At 34.4% G+C, this 18186-nt stretch overlaps 1 protein-coding gene across 1 annotated transcript; it reads left to right on the forward strand.

The window, feature by feature from the left end:
* Positions 1–734: 734 nt before the first annotated feature.
* Positions 735–17863, forward strand: LOC136668272 (complement factor B-like). Its single transcript, XM_066645695.1, has 18 exons — positions 735–816; positions 3071–3271; positions 3370–3558; positions 4214–4387; positions 4792–4878; positions 5957–6090; positions 6481–6628; positions 7116–7247; positions 7335–7430; positions 8213–8350; positions 8522–8616; positions 9392–9521; positions 10099–10243; positions 10472–10551; positions 10683–10789; positions 11167–11299; positions 13379–13428; positions 16268–17863. Exons 1-18 carry the CDS (start codon positions 750–752, stop codon positions 16442–16444), a joined length of 2283 nt encoding a protein of 760 aa, XP_066501792.1. The 5' UTR covers positions 735–749; the 3' UTR covers positions 16445–17863.
* The last annotated feature ends 323 nt before the right edge of the window (positions 17864–18186 follow it).

The raw sequence follows: 18186 nt of genomic DNA on the forward strand, positions 1-18186 counted from the left end.
TATTATTATTATTATTAGCAGGTAACTACAAAATATAATATAGAATTCAAGTATCTTTTAAAATTTGATTATTATTTTCCATTTTGCATTTATATGTTGATGTTTCTATATTATAAATTTTTTTTAGCACAAAATGTACTTCATAACTGGCAAACAAAATAATGACAGATTATCTGAATACACAATGACAAATACTTAATTTACACAGACAGAAATCAATGTACATATTATAAGCCCAATCAATACAATTTAGAAAGTTTCAATTCCAGTGGAATATGGTAAATATATAATCTAAACTTTATGGTAACATTTAAGGTGTGAAGTATTAAATAAAGGCACTGGAAACATACACTTGACGGAACCATCCCTCAAGTGTATGTTTTTCTGTTAGCATTTTTCTGAGAGTGTAGGGATTAGACTAATATACACTTTTGGGAAAGTTCTATAGAAAAATAAAAATATCAAGATACAATAAAAGTTTTTACAGTGGTTCCCATTCTTATTCATAATTGCTATGTATAAGTCTAAACTATCATAATTTGATTGGGAGAAAACGAGTGGTGAAAATCATTTTGTAAATCATGTCACTGGGTTGTTGGTCAATGCTCCTCTCTGTTTGACCTGCTGTTAAACAGTGACCATATGGTCCAATTCCTGTCAACTGCCTGGATAGTCCTGCCCCCACTGTATAAAAGTGCCTCCACTCTTCTATTTCCTTATTTAATTGACAGAAATCCACAGTAGACAACATGGAGTCTGTGCTTTGTTGGGGTTTGGTCTTTTTTGTCATGATTGGCAGAAGTCCTCTTGTGTATTGTAAGTTGTGTTTGCTTTATCTTTGGGATAAAACATACCATAGCTGATTATTTAAAACAGTGCTTATAGACTACATTCTATATGAATGTTTCTAGGTTCTTTTAATGCTACATGGTTCATATCTATGAAATAGTGCTTTATATAGTACCTAAAGGTTCTGGCATTGGTATTCAAGTTATATATTTTTAGGTGAAGATTCATTGTGGTGTATTGAATATATTTTAGAAAGGCTTTACATACAGAAAATTGCAAAAGGATATGAAGTTTATTTTCCTAGTTCTTGTATTTAGTGTGCAATTTAGTGAGTTGCAAAATGGCAAATGCATTGATACAGTCTGATAAAAAAAGTCAGGTAATGACTCAGCAGGACATTTGCTCAGCCACTGTCTGCAGCTAAAATGTTACAGTTTTTTCATGGTGTTGCAGTCTGAACAAAACCCTTGTAATAAGATTGTCTCTAAATAATTTTGTCCCATTTCTACTGGTCTCTAGTTTATGACAATTTAACACAATATAACTGGCAGAAAGATTATTTAAATTACAATACACAATGATTATATGGGTTTTGTTTGACAGTGACAATATACTGATTTTAAATATAAAATTCATCTGCTTGTGTTATTGACTACATAATTCCCAAAAAAATCTCGTTTCAGAGTCAAATCTTGGAAACTTTAGGTGTCTGAGGTTTACTACTTCAATTTTGCACTGGGGCTACACATTTCAAGTGTGATTTGGTTAGATGCTACTAATATGATACTTTTCCAACACCTATAGAAATACAGTTATGCAAATGTAAAAGTAAACATTCAGATGTGGTTATTTTGACCTAAACTTTTATCTTTGTCTTTAGTGTTATCATTAGGAGATCGCTGGATATATCTCCTTTTAAACATCATGATGCTATCCTTAAAACTCCAAAGATGTTTCCTCACCATTTGCTAGCTCAACAGTCTGCTTGCACACTGGAAACATGTCTAATGTTTTTACAAACCCCCAGTGTCAGTAAACGAGTAAAAAACCAAAGTGGCTCGGTCAGACATGCTAGGCTTTCTCCCTCTCTGCTCATGGCAGAACAACCACAAGTTCCCTAAACAATGTAATTCATTGAAAGAGATGAGGATGTTGCTTTTTTCCTGCTCCATAGGTGTGTAACATATATTATTTTTGCTGTTTTTAATTATTTAGATAGGCATTAACAAGGAGACATTCATGAAAGTAAACAGATTAAAAGTGCTAAAATACTAAACAACTATTTACAGATGAGTTTCTGGGGTAATTCAAACAGTAATTATAAATGCACAGACAAGTTAAACTTCAGCCACATACAAACAAGTCATTTTTCTCCTCAGAAATGCAGTGCCACCTTAAAAGATGCGGAGCTTCTGAATGTAATCAAACCAGAGAGAACTGCAGGTGCCCACAATTGTAGACTTTCCTTTTAACTGATCATTGCAATAGGCATGGTCTAAGTGTGTAGTTAGTATTCTGGTATCTGATTATAAGAAGGAAGCACAAACAGAACTAGTCATAAAACATTAGTACAGTCATCATTCTGTGTCCAAGAGTGATTGGTTCCCAGGACTCTGCTGATCTCAAATGTGTGTGTGCTTAAGTAATTTACTTAAAATGATGTATTTGCATATAACATATGCACTTCCGCCCATATACTTTACATCCATTTTAAATTTCTCAGAATTTCTAAAGCATTTTAAAATTATGAATAGGGTAATAGTTATAATGTATTGTTTAGAGAACAATGACAAAAAATATTGTGTACATGTTCATTACAAATGTAAGCATTGTAGTCCGACTACATAGTACACATTGAAACAATGAAATGCAATGTGATCAAAACTCCAATGAGAGCTGAATAGAGACTAGGAATTTGCATAATGAGGAAGCTACATCAGGGTGTGTCTGCACATCGTTTTATGCTCATGGATTCAGAGTAGTGCGTGGTGAATGGCAAATTAAGTTTTGTTTTGGAATTTGTTCTTTCAATTGGTGGGCAATTGAATCCTCAGATGTGGAACCCGTGGATACGGAGGGCCAACTGTACTTCATAAATGCTCTTGTGGCTTAATGCTATCAGATCCTTAAAGCAAAGTTCTTCACAACATAGTAGAGACTTTTACTGCAGCAAATGAATTCAAACTCCTTATTAATATTCTTGATTCCAGAAGTTGTCTGCAACTTTTGGACATATAATGTATGCTAATGTAATGTATCCTAAAGGTCTGTTTGTGTGTAGGTGCACCACCTGAACGTCTGTGCTCAGACAGTAACCTGAATATCACTGGAGGCAATTTTACTCTCTCTAATGGTTATAAAGAAGACAGTATCCTGAAGTATTACTGTCCACAGGGTTATTATCCATATCCTACAAAAAAGAGGGAGTGTTCTAGTGGCAAATGGACACCTGTACCATCCAAAAGGCTAGCACAGTGCAAAAGTAAGCTTGAACATTATATTCACCATCCTATCCGTTTAAGGATATATATGTCTTATTCATTCATCAAATTTTTCCCATTGTATCTCTAATTTATTTAGGAATCACATGCCCCAACCCAAATGTTCTGGAAAATGTTGGAGTTGTAGAGCCCTATAAGCCTCTGTATTTTGTGAACGACATAACTACATACAGGTGTTACTCCGATTACAAATTTCGTGGGTCCTCCACACGTGTGTGCCAACTCAACGGAAAATGGAATGGCAGCACACCAATTTGTAGTCGAGAAAGTAAGTACAGAGCCTCTCTGGTAGACTCACTCTGATAATTTATTTATTTATTCGTTCTGTATCTTTAAATTCTTTTGGTGAAAAATGACAAATGGAGACAAATGGAAAAACACCACTGCCATAATGTTTAGTTTCTCTGTGGGATCCATGAACTATGTTGGTGTAATGCAAATGGTGATTTAAAATAAGATCTTAGCAGATTTAATATGAGCCTTATGTTAAATTGCCCTTTACTACACTTTAGTACTACAACCGCTGCAGTAATGCTACAACTCAGCTGTATATTCAGTGAAATGTATAGGATTTTTAAAACACAGAGCATGAAGTTTTTCTCACAAAATATTTCCATCCAAATCAAAAGATTAATGAGGTAATAATAATAATAATAGATAATATAAAATAATAGGTAATAAAAATAATAGGTAATAAAAATGATAAATCTAAAATAAAAATCTAAAATAAAATCTAAATATCGATTCCACTGTGAAGTGATTGGTTTTGAAAGTTTGATCGTTTTAACAATTGTGACAGAAAAGTTAAAAGTTAAAAGTTACAAATTATTGTCAGTAGTCTCCATTATGACATAAGAAAATTCCTTGCCCCAGCACCAACCTTTAACTCTGCATGTCTGTGTCTAATGATACTCAATCTACAGCTGATCACTGCCCGGATCCTGGCACCCCTCCTGGTACCAGCAGAACTGGGCACATCTTCAACATCGATGATAAAGTGACATACCGCTGTGATACTACGCTCACACTGTTGGGTTCCAAAGTTCGTGTATGTCAGGATGATGGCCAGTGGTCGGGACGAGAGCCAGAGTGCTATGGTGAGTTCCTAATGATAGACTTTACCTGTCACAGGAACCCAATGCCATATTCTACACCCCAGATATTATGAATGATTTTACTGATGTTAGCGGTTCTGGGATTCTGATGTGTCCTGTATTGATTGGTGTAGTACATAAGACCCTTGAATTCTACATACAGATTGGGATTCGATTTTCACTTCAGACAAAAAGATCATGCTATGTCACTAAGTGTCCTTGGTCAAGGCGGTTGCTCTGGAAAAGAAAATCTGTCAAATGGCATTAATCCTCTTTCTCACATTTTCATTTCTATAGTGCTTCTCTAGACACCCAAAGCACTTTTCGTTCTTTGGAACATTAAGTTGTCTCCTCAAGCACCATCATTGTAATGTAATGTTCTCTTCTGTAATGATTTCTTTTTGTAGCTGAATACACTTATGATACACCTGAGGAAGTAGCACGAACCTTTGGCAGTAATTTGAAGGCTACTCTAACCACACATGAGGATAAAGGTAGAGTACATACTCAACATCGCACAAAGTTATTGTGATAAGGGAAAGAAAAAGGTAAACACCCCTGATCATATATGTTTTTATGCCTTTTGATTTTTGACAAAACTTTTGCATTCACCTGTATCTCAGATACAAATTGGCTTCATTCAAAGTTAGTAGTGTTCAAATGTTAGGAATCACAATCCAAAAGATGAAGTAAGCATGAAACCAGTTATAATTTTATCACTGTTATTCACATATATTAATGTATTAGTAGGAAGTTGTGAAAAATGAGTAAAAATTAAAATGATGCACAGAATGAGTAACAAAGCTGTTTGATCAGTTGCAAACACTGAGAATGGTGTTATACCTAAATTAAATCTAATAAATTAATTAAAGTTACATATTTGAAATGTGGTAATTACATCAATCAGCCATATCATTACAACCACCTCCTTTTTCCTACACTCAGCACACACTGACTGTATACATGCACTGTTGTTCAATGATCCCACAGGACCTCCACAGAGCAATGGTCCATTGTGTAGTGGACATTTTGTAGTGGTTGACTAGACACAGTACAACAGTGAATCAGAGATGTTTCAGTGTCACTGCAGTGCTGAGAATGGTCTGCCACCAAAATCATTCTTGCCCTGTGGTGGTCCTGACCACAAAAACAGTGGGAAAAAGGGGAAATACAGTATACAGAACAACGGTAATGGTCTATAGTCTGTAATTATAAAACTACAAAGTTCTCCTGTATGGTTAGTGGAACTCAGAGGACAGTGAGTGTAGAAACAAGGAGGTGGTCATAATCTTATGGTGGATTGGTGTACATACGTGTGTGTGTGTGTGTGTGTGTGTGTGTACGTGCGTGTGTGTGTGCGTGTGTGTGCGCGCGCGCGCGTGTGTGTGCGTGTTTGTGTGCGTGTGCGTGTTTGTGTGTGTGCGTGTGCGCGTGTGTGCGTGTGCGTGTTTGTGTGCGTGTGCGTGCGCGTTCGTGTGCGTTTGCGTGTGCGTGTGCGTGCGTGCGTGTGCGTGTGTGTGTGTGTGTGTGTGTGTGCACATTCTAACCAAATTGATGCATATGTGACATCAGAATTAACAGGGAAAAGAATCATGCTGGACCAGAAAGGAAAACTTGACATTTACATTGCTCTGGATGCATCTGACAGCATAGAAAAGGATGATTTTAACAAGGCAAAGGAAGTCATTATAAACCTCATAGACAAAGTATGTCAGAATTCCTCCCTTTATGCTTTTATGATTAAAACTCTAGTGGGGCTTTGTAATAATGTAAATCTTTTTCAAATGTGCTATCCCATGGTAATCAGATTATGATTTAGTATGTCATAATTAGGACCTAACATATGCTTTTATTATTAGGCATTAAATGAGTTAAAATATAAGTCTTAGTTATGACACAGTAAATTGGATTTATGAGAATAAATGACTATATAATGTTTCCAGTGTTTGTAATGAGCTTCTGTTTATATGTACTTCATATTTTTTGTTCAGTTTTTTATAATCTTACCTCACTGTTTCAGCTTTTATTTCCAAAGTCTGTAAATAAATTGCCTAATAATTCCGACTCATGTTAAACCTTATATTGTTTACCAACAGATCAGCTACTATCAAGTCTCTCCAAATTATGAGATAATTATTTTTACCACAGAGTTTATAAGAATAGTCAGCATTGCAGATTCCAAAAAAGAAGAAGAAAAAGCACTACATAAAACCATCAAAGTGCTAGAGGATTTTGAATTTGAAGGTGAGATTTTAAGGAAGACATACATCCTTTTATCCATTTCATTTATAAAGAAAAAAGATAAAGGGGGTGAGTGTTGGCTCCTGTGTGTCAACTTTCCCATTACTGCCCTTATCACCAGTTTGATCACTAGTGATGCCTCAGCCATCGCTGACCGTGCATCTCTTAACTACCATAACAGTTCAAGGCGGTTAGCATTCTCTTCTGAGCATGTGGAGCTGATCAGTAATATTCTGTTAGCAGAAGTTTGAAATGAAGTGACAGTTGACTTCACATGTTTCACAGAAAACATGTGCTTGTCTTCACCCTCTCGGCTTAGTAGCACTGCATGACTGGGGAGAGCATAGGGAATGGGTGGAACTGATTGAATAATTTGGGAATAAAATTGTGTTTTAAAAAATGTAAATATTTTTTGTTGCATACATGTAATGTATTCACCAATATAGATTTAACGCCTTAGGATGGTTATCATTTCTGTATATGTTGGCAGCTAAAGGCGAAAAAACAGGAACAAATATTGCTGGAGCATTCTTCGCCATTTTGGACAGCATGGGTGTTGAGAAAGCCAAAAATAAATCAGCTTTCTTGGAAACCCAGCATGTCATCATCATGTTCACTGATGGTATGGAACGGATCTTTGTACTAAGTAAATATGTTAGTCAAATAAAATGATAACTGACAATTGCTTCTGTGTCATTGTGTTTCACAGGTATATACAACATGGGAGGGAACCCAATAAAAAATGTAAATGAAATCAAACAACTTGTGTACAATGAAGATGAAGAGAATAGGCAACAATATCTTGGTGAGAAAATATAAATAATATGCTTCATAGACCAGAAACCTGGTCAAACTGTGGGCTTTTTTCATTTTTCGAAAGAAAGAGTAGCAGATAAGTTAATGTATCCTCTTCAGGGCATAATCTAAATATAATTATTTTGCAAATTTTAGTGCACATTTAACATGTGTTGAATTGATCATATTTGGAAATTATTTAAAAACATTTCAGTTTAGCAAATAATCAAATAAGCAATCACATGTTAAAATGCATTCACTTTTCACAAATTCATATATTCACAAATCAACATTGTCTTTTAAACATGGGCCCTCTATATATTTCTATGCATCTACACGGCACATTCACAAGTTTTAAATCAACACTACGGGATGTGTTTTAAATTTAAAAATTCACAGTGTTCATTTATCACTAATAGTGTTGATTTAACACTAGCAAATGGTCAGTCTGACAAATTGATTTATTGATTACTTTCCATGTTGTGATTAGTGTTAGTATGATCTGAGTTATGTCTGCTACCAGGGCATGGAAATGATGCTGGGGATCGGGCAGTGGTTGGGATCACAGGCCATAACACAGAGTCTCATTTAGCTATTTTAGATATATATAATTATGTGTTGTGTTTGAGAAATTACTTCATAGGAAGGACTAAAGAGTTAGAGTGAATGCAAGGTGCATTAAAGATTGAACATTTAATTACTGGCAATTTAAATACTGAGAGATTTTATATTATTTAATATGATATGTTTGTGAATAGAAATAATTGCCATTCATATGTGGTCATTTTGCAGATATATATGTGTTTGGAGTGGGTGAAGATGTGAAAAAAATAGATATTGTTGATTGGGTGACCGAAAAACCAGATGAACAGCATTTCTTTGTTCTCCCAAACCTGGACGAGGTGCAACAAACCTTTGATAGCATGCTTGGTACTTCTATACGTCTTTCTCTGAGTTTTTGTGATGATTGTGTAGTTCATGATTTTGCCATGTAGTTCTGAGGCTGAGATAATACATTATGCTATGTTTTATTGTGTTTATGTCTACTACTGGCTTTGATACTTTGCAGGTTCTGACTGCATGTGTATTCTATATATTTAGATGAAAGCACTAGCGTGGGTCTGTGTGGACTGTTCAGACCCTATGAAGCACAAACACAAGCTGGTCACCCCTGGATGGTCTGGCTTACTGTCTCGGTGTGTATTTCATTACTCTATTTTGGGTCTGGTTTAAGTTTTAAGCTGGCTTCTATTTTTTTTTTACAATTCAGATTACATTGATTGTGACCTCATACAAACAGCAGTGATTAAACTACAAAGATAAAATTCATTCATTCATTCATTATCTGTAACCGCATATCCAATTCAGGGTCGCGGTACAAGGATAAAATATAAAATAATAATAATGGTCAGAAAAGTTTAGATTTACTTGTAATATTTTCAAACTCACTAGTGCATTATAACAAAAAGCACATTTTCCCAGTAACATAAATATGAAAATTCCAGTCAGTTGAACAACATCATTTCCATAATGTTTAGAGAGTAAAAATCTGACATCTGACATCAGATTGTATATGCCATGGTGAGATTGACAGAGTGAATAAACAAGACACTACTAGTAAGTTTGTGTCTGTAAATTGCTCCTATACAGAGCTACTTTGTCTTCAGCATACAAAACTACATACTCAGCAAATTATCCAGTGTTAAATCAACAGTAACAGTGTTAATTTAACACTAATAGTGTTGATTTAACACTGGTGAATTTGCTGTGTAGACATACACTAATTCTGCTGAGATGTTAGAAGAGTTATTACTTTACAAAAATACCTTGTAAATTTGTCAGTGATGATCCTTTTTATGCAGTTTCAGAATAATTTAGAATCTCATTTTACTTGTAATTAGTCAGAATTTAGATAAAGTACAGGTATCAAGACGTGCTTTATATATTATCAGTGTTTTCAACTCTTCACAGCATGACGAGGGCATCCCATCAAACTGTATAGGAGCACTGGTCACCCCTACATTTATTCTAACTGCAGCCCACTGTTTCAAGCTGGGTGATCTACCTAATTCAATCCAGATGGATATACCAGATAAAAGAGGTACTGGACGTCACTTATTTAAGCCATTTAGCACTTAAGCACACATTTTCTCCATATAATCAGCTTCACTCATGGTTTGTTATGATGATGGTATTATTGTTGTTATTCTACTACTATTACTACTACTATAACAACTAGATTGCTGTGAAGGTTTTTGGTAACCTGTGCATAAAACAACAATAATCATATTATTCTCTGTACTGCTTTTTAATGAGAAAATGTGTGTGGAATGTTTTTATTAAGTTTTTTTTCTAATGCCATGTTTTTTTTTCTCATCAAGTTACATTTTGCAAATGAATAGTTAGTTCCCATTAGAATGTGCAAAAATGTGTCCTCTATAGAGGAGGCATAATTTGTCACTTAGAAAACTCTGTTATTCATGACAAATTGTGGTTATGGATGAATGTGAAAAATGAATAATTAAAGAATTATTGAAGAAAACATTTCTTATTTAATGTGGCTGCCACAAGATAAAGTCATGTGACTGAAAGTGTTGTCGTTTTCATCTGAATATAAAAATAACTAGGCAGAAACATAATGATTAACAGTAATAGTAAATCTCTCTTTGTGATTGTAGGCATTAGATTAAGTGCAAAAGATTATATACCTCATCCTGATTACAAGCCCAGAGGGAAAAGATCTGTGGGAATATCAGAGGATTACAGTTATGATGTGGCTCTTATTGAATTGAAAGAGAGTGTAGTACTTACTTCTGATTTCAGGTAAGTGGTTCATCTGTATCCTTCTGCATATGTTGTCTGAAGACATTTTAATAGAATTTATAAGAATAGCTTTTCTGCACATTTTTTGCAAGTGTATCTAACATTGACTTATATATTTTTAGAGTTTTACAGCATCTGAGGAAGTTAACTCTTGCCATAACAGTGAGACTTTTTTTGAGTATGAAATTCTGAAATTTGAAATGATCTGTATGACTTTCTTAATCCTAGACCCATTTGCATTCCCTGCACCCGTGAGACAAGTGGGGCTATGCGACTAACTGACAGTGACATGACATGCTCAAAACAGAGTAAGTTAAAAGACACAGAAACATTGAAATATTTAAGAATATTTTAACTTAAAAAATGTAGACAACACAATCAAATTAGACAATAAATACAGTTAAATCACAAACTAAATATTGCATTTATTCTCTTACAGAGGAGCTGCTGCTGAAAAATGATCTCACAAAATCATCTTTCATATCAGCTAAAAAATCAAGAAATATCTATCCAAAGAACGATGTCCTGATCAAACAGGGGCTTAAGGTACATCGCAAAGCTCACTGCTTGTTGTTACATTACATGGAATTCTCTTTTGTATGACATTTAAAGACTTTAAATCCTTCTCCAGTCCATCTGCCCACAACCAAAAAAGAAAAACAGTTGATTGAATTAGTCTTTTAAATAGAAAATATATGTGTAGACACAGGCAAGTTTCTTGGGGGCACTGGTTGTTTGGGATCCTTTACTGTCTGCACAGGGTAACACTTTTTGGAACACTTTGTAAAGCTGGTGGGATATCTGTCCAAAGCAACCTTAATTCTCAAGAAATGTGTTCTGCTACTGTATTACTAATGTGTATATGTACTACTAATCAGTATGTTGCGCTAATCACATTTTAACTTTTTTTTCCTTCTTCATAGATGGATGCATGTATTGAAGAGGCCAAAAAGACATTAAATATCTCTGAGGAAGTAGCAAGGCCATATATTTTAGACAATTTCCTGTGCACTGGTGGAGCAGAACTAAATACAATAGATGAAGTCTCCTGCCAAGGTAATTTATAGTCATTTACTTTATAATACACACTGTACAAAAGGCAGCGATAGACATAAAAGGACACATTGCCAACTCACAAACTGTGACATACAACAAACGAGTCAGTTTGTTTTGAGCTGCCCAACTCTGAAAACATGGGATGAAGCAAGCCATCCTAATTTTGCCCCACTCTCTACCACAATTGCTGAGACTATGAGAGGTCAAACAAAGTAAAACAGACAAGAAAAAGAGAGAAGCAAGCAATAATGACTAAACACAAGAGCCTCTTTTCACTTGCTTCTCACTGCTGTATACTTGTAATGAGTTTAATAGGGGCTTGCTCTCATTGAAAGGAATAGATGCAGAGACAGACTGTTCTGAACAAGGCTGCTTAGAGAGGGTGGGAAAGGTGTTGTGGTGCTTTTGGTATAAAGCATGTCACGGATTTTCTTAAAAAGATCCTGGGGAAATTAGTAAACTTGTGGAAAATGGGTAAATGTCACCTTTAAAACATACTGCATGTTTCTCTCTTCCATTTAGTTTTTTTGTTAAAACCTTTTTCAGAGAGAGATGTAGATGTAGGAGGATCAATATTTTGACCATATTTTTTTTCAGTTATGAAATTGACATGTACCCATCTTTTAAAATGGTCACTGACCTTTTAAGAGTTCACTACATTGTAATTTTACTTACTGGCATTTCTCACAAAATCTTAGCTAACATACCTTATTTTCACTAAAGAGAGGTGCAATGAAGAGTATAAAGAAAAGAATAGTTTCAAAAATATTTCCTATACTCTCAGACTCTCAATACTTCAACTGAATTATTCAGAGATTTTTTCTCAGAATTATTCTGAGAATATTCTCAGAATTCTGACTTCAGAATTCAGAATTCTCGAAATCTTGTTTTTTTTTTTTAACACCGTGGCACTAAGGCTCCGTCGTAGTTTTGAGCTCATACTTTAGCAATTCAAATTATTATTTTTGGGCTTCTTTTAAATTTACTTTTATCATTATTATTATTATTATTATTATTATTATTATTACCAAAGTACACTTCTAGAGTATAGATTGACATGGCATTTCAATAAAGAAATATTTGTCTATAAGGTTTATGAGATATCATATTAGAACAAAATACTTTAATAATAACAATGATTAAAGGGATTAAATTGTTGTCTGATTCATGCATCATTCCACCGCATCATTCCACTGCTAGACTATTTTAGATTGTTTTGTTTATATTGAGGTAAGACACTAGTGAAACCCAAATCTCTATGGAAATTTAGTAATTTAGAATGCTTGTTAATCAAAAGCTGAATATAGGCCCTTATGTGTAACTGCATTGTAATATTTTTTCTTTGAAGTTTTGTATAGTATGAATATCATGTTTTCAATATTAGATTATGCAATATGTGAATGTATGTGGGGTGGCATGGTGGCATAGCAGGTAGTGTATGGAAGCAAATCTGTTTCATCAGACTTTGAAATATTACCACCTTTGGTCTGAATATAATTGCTCTTTAATAGAATGTGAATTTTCAAGAACACGTTTTGACTGTTATTATTCAAGGAAAATAAATTCAGATAAAAAAATTCAAGCTCAAAAAAATGTAAACAAAATATTTTATAATATATATATATATATATATATATATATATATATATATATATATATATATATATATATATATATATATATCACCGCGACCCTGAAATGGAGAAGCGGAGAAGAAGATGATGATTATATATATATAAATTATATATATATATAATTTGCTCAAATTCTGTAGACGAAATTTAGATACCAAAATAGGAGTTACAAAAAATTCAGAGTACACATCCGGGACACTGAGGAGTTTGTTGTGTTCTCAGTGGGTGCTCCGGTTTCCTCCCACAGTCCAAAACTCACACTGGTAGGGGAATTTTAGTGTCCCTATGTGTGAGTGGTTGAGTGAATGTGAAAGTGTGTGCCATCCTACGAAGTACTGGTGCCCCCTCTAGGGTGTGTTTCTGCCTTGCACCCAGTGATTCTGGTGTCCCTGAACTGGATAAGCAGTTACAGACAATGAATGAACGTATGTGGCATTTTTTTCAGGTGATTCTGGTGGTGCTGTATTTCTGGAGCAAAAGTATCGGGCAATCCAGGTCAGATTTCAAATTACCTTTTAATTGATTCATATTCTAATTAACATGTCACTGATTCATATTCAAATTGCTTTTTTAATTATTCATATTCAAATTAAATATTTATTTTACTTAATTATATTTTAATGACGATTTCTCTGATTCATATTCAAATAGCCATTTTACTCATTCATATTTGGAAAAAAAAACTTGACACTGATTAATATTCAAATATCTTCACTGATGTACAAATCATTACATACTACATTTCCAGAAAAGCTGGGACATTGTATGAAATGCAAGAAAACAATGCGAGTTGTTACTTACCTTCAAGATTTATTTAACTGACAAAAGCATAGAGAAAAGATCTCCAAAGTTTTTACTAAACAACTTCATTGTATTTTGTAAATATATAAACACATACAATTTGATGCCTGCAACTTAATACAACAAATTGTGACAGAGGTATATTCTCCACTTTGTTACATTACCCATGCTTAATTACACTGTTTAATCATTTGGGAAAAGTATACAGCAACTGTCAGAGTCGGACTGCCCTTTACGCTCACTAGGCACACTGTGTAGGGCCCTGCAAATTAACAAAGGCCCCATCATCTACCCATCATGTCAAGTTAGGAAGAGTTATTGTATCATCAGAAGACGAAGTGAAAAAATATCCTTCAGGAAATTAAATGATGAAAAAAACACTCCGGGACACTGAGCTGCGGGAACAGCAGTGAGTTAAACCTGTGACTGTTCTTCTTGAGGTTGGATTGTTAATAAATAGTAGTCTATGTACATAGCCGTAGGAATATATCTAGAGGTGGCATGCACTGCACTGCTGCTCTCCACTACCTTAAAAGCCTCACAGTGCCACAGTATCATGAACCAAACTTTGAAGTGAAAAGTGAACATATAAAGTTTCTCACAATTCCATTCCACCTTAAAATTATGTAGTTACGTCCAAGCACTAAGTTGAGTTATTTGACGGTTCAGTTCCATCTTTGCTGCAATATTCAGACAATCTCACTAACCCCAGCATATTTGATATTTTTGTTACACCTTAAACAGTGAAGCAGTTACAGGGGCCTGGATAAAATTGCATTATTTGAGGTGACACAAAGCTGCAAGCTGGAGAATAAACAGCTATGTTTGTTTCTTTTTCTTCTATTCCACAAGTGCTACAGCTGTTACCGAATTAGCCAAGAATTGAGGGAGAATACTAGTGGAGAGTTAGATGTAACTGTCAAAAAATGGTTACGTTTTGGCTCGGAGTTCAGATAGGAGGGCCCCTTATCAAAATTTTGCTTAGGGCCCCAGGAAAGTCTGGACCGGCTCTGCCAATTGTTAAAGTTTTGCAAGTGGAAGTTTTGCCAGTTCTGACTAGATATGAGACTTAAGGTCCTCAGCAGTCTGTGTTTGGTGTTGCCTGATTCTCCTCTTCATGGTGTGAAACAGGCCATAGAAAACAGATGTAGACTGTAGGCAGGCAAGTCAAGCGCACATGCTCTGTGTATATGAAGCCATGTTGCATCATGTACAGAATGAAGTCAGGCATTGTCCAGGAAAATTGCTGTCAAATTGATGGCAGGAGATGTCTCTAGAGACCCAAAATTTGTGTCGCCTTGTCATGGTCCCTGATGCATGCCCCATACTATGAGAGATGTTAGCTTTTGCAACTATCGTTGATGACAATCTGGATGGTCCCTTTCAATATTAGTATGGAAAACATGTTCATTTTTCATGAAATAAGCTGAAACATAGATTTCTCTGGCAACAGCGTGTTTCTATGTTTCTCATACCCGATAACTCTTTAGGAGGTCGGCACAGGATTGATATATGTTTTTATCCTTGTGAAATTTAGTTACAAGTTGCATTTCATGATACAGTGACAAACTCTGTGAAGAGACAACAGTTTTGAAGTACTCCCAGACCCATGTGGCTATATTTATTAATGTAGCATGTCATCTCAGGGCTCAAATTTGTGTGCATTCAGTATTGGTATTCAGCTTTAAACTACATTAACTATTGGAGACTATGTCTCCAAATATCCTGAATATAGTAGATGATAAAAGACCTACATTCTGTGCAGTCCTGTTTGGCATAAATGAATGAGATGTGGCCAACTTTTGCTTGCTAAGACAGCCTTTGGTGGATGCTGCTTTATACCTTTTATATTCACTTGCTTATTCTTCAGAACAATGTGACATACATTTTCTATAAACTTTTCCTTGACACTTATTTTATACAATCTGCAGACATCAAATATAAAATGTTTTATATTTACACAAACAATCATTTTGGGAAATATTGGAAAATATGTCTTAAATAAAGTTTGAAGAGAATGAACAAATAATATTCTTGTTTCTACTGCATTTTACAAAATGGTCCAACTTTTCTAGAAATCAGGTTTGTTAAGTTAATGAGTCATTTGTGTGAAGGACTATTATTATAAGTAATCCAAGTTATTTTCCAACTGTCTTTATGATAATGATAATGAATAATTCAAGATTAAATAATAAAATTAACTGATGTGAATAATAGCAATCTATTATAATAGTAATATCTATCTATCTATCTATCTATAAAAGTAATAATAATTAAGTAATAGTCCATCTGGTTTTATTTCTTACTGTACCAGAATTTTTGTTGTTTTTGTTGTTGTATTAACATCAAGCAGACTTCAATGCAGATAAAAGAGAATGTTTGTGTTTAACAGATTAACCATTACAGCAAATCATTTGTGCACAAATACTTGCAAATTGTAACATTGTAGTCCAAGTAATCAGAATATTGCAACAGAATTCCAGAATGTGCTGCAGGATATGTTTTACATTATTTGTTGATATGTCTTTAATAGGTTGGAGTTGTCAGCTGGGGACTGAATAATCTGTGCAAAGACGATGTAGATTCAGATCTTGCTCTAAGTACTAGAGACTTCCAGGTAGATCTCTTCAATCCAAAAGTGCAGAAGTTCTTGAGACTTTACCTGACTGATGAAAAAAGAGGGGTTCCCCTGGAATTTTTGGAAATGTAGAAGTCTAAAATGTTTCCTGTAATGTCTTGTTCAAACTATTTTCTTTTTACCTTTCCTGTTTCTTATTGCTATAACTTTAAACATTCTTTTTGTATGTGGGCCTTTGCTGTTTCTGGACATGCTTCATTTTTTTCAGTTGTGTTATTTTGATTAACTTTTCTACAGAAATCTTATTTCCAGCAAAATATTAGGATAACACTAGGAATATTTGTTGCAAAAAAAATGGAAACCTAAAACAATTTGAATGTGGTTAAAAGTAAATTATTTGAATATGTTGAAAGAATGATTGATTCTTCAAGACTCTTTAGCACAAGCTTTGATAAATTAACGGTTGTGAGTATACTTTCACTTTACACAGAGGCAGACATGTCATCTTCAGCGGCATTCAAAAATAATCATATGACATATCTCACATGACACTTGTCTCTCATGATTGAACCAACATCATAAATAAAAACATAAAAAAACTACAATTACAACCATCCTAGTCATCTAATTGAAGGAGCATGCAAGATTAAATTTATCATTCTTCCCTGCTCGTGCCATAGAGCGCAAAGTATGAAACAAAAGTGATTCTCATTTTAAAATCTTATTATTGATAACCCCACCTCTCCTACCTACTGTAAAATTTTCTATTCCAGTACATCTAAGGTCTTGAATATTACAATTAAATTCTGTAAAATATCTAGCCACAAACGAATTACGGCCCTTTCTCCTTATAGAGCTCTTGTGCTCTGATAAGCTGGTTTTCAGTGATGTTGACTTCTGTCTAATATGTTCCATGGAGCATTGCCACAATAAAAATAGGTAAAATTCCTAGAGCTGTATGTAATATGACTTTTAATTAAATATCTTTTACCACTTCTTAGATGTGTTAAAGAGCTGATTTTCAGCACATTATTACATGCAGCACACTGCATTAATTAAAAGTAAACCAGGTGAAGGATGTCTTCTGAAGATGCACATTATCTTCTCTTGTCATATCTTTTTCACTGTAATGTTGATTCTGCATTCGAGACCTCTCAAATTCTCATGTATCCAGCCAAAAACTATAGAATTTTTTAAAGCCTTGTATATACCGTTAATGACCTGGTCCAAAAACTCCCAGGAAGTCCCAATCCATACCTCTGACTATTTTAGGCTCTTCAGAGTCACTCACAGCAAGACACAAACATATTTTTGGGTGGTTTTCCCTCAGCCTGTTTTTTCCCATCCTGGGTTTTAAAATTAATCAGGAAAAATATATAAATATATATTCAAACCTTAACTGAAAGTAAATTGTTCATGTATAAATGACACGTCGTCTGGGATCATTTTAAACCCGTAAATTTTGATACAGAGTTGTTACCTATTATTATTATTATTATATATTTTTTTGACAATGTGACACAATAAATCATTTTGAATATTTGCCCTCTCTACATTTGAATCATGTATCATTTGAGAAGCAGTGCTTGAAGAAACTAAGTGTAAATATAATTGTGAAAATCTGTACTGTAGAACATGCTTCTTGTCATTTACATAATAGCGATATATATGTGTGCATTTTTTTTTCTTTTTTGTAATGGGTTAAAATCCCAGCTATATAAACTCCAGGTCCTCTGCATAAATTGTGTGAACTACTTTGTGTGGACCATTAGCAGAAAACTGCTCAAAACAGTACAGTCAGGGATGGATTACTGACCAGGCCATTAGGGCCAATGCAAAGGGCCTTCTTACTGCCAGGAGCCACAGATGACCTC

This window comes from Hoplias malabaricus, chromosome 15 (genome assembly GCF_029633855.1).
Source record: "Hoplias malabaricus isolate fHopMal1 chromosome 15, fHopMal1.hap1, whole genome shotgun sequence".
NCBI classification, from domain to species: domain Eukaryota; kingdom Metazoa; phylum Chordata; class Actinopteri; order Characiformes; family Erythrinidae; genus Hoplias; species Hoplias malabaricus.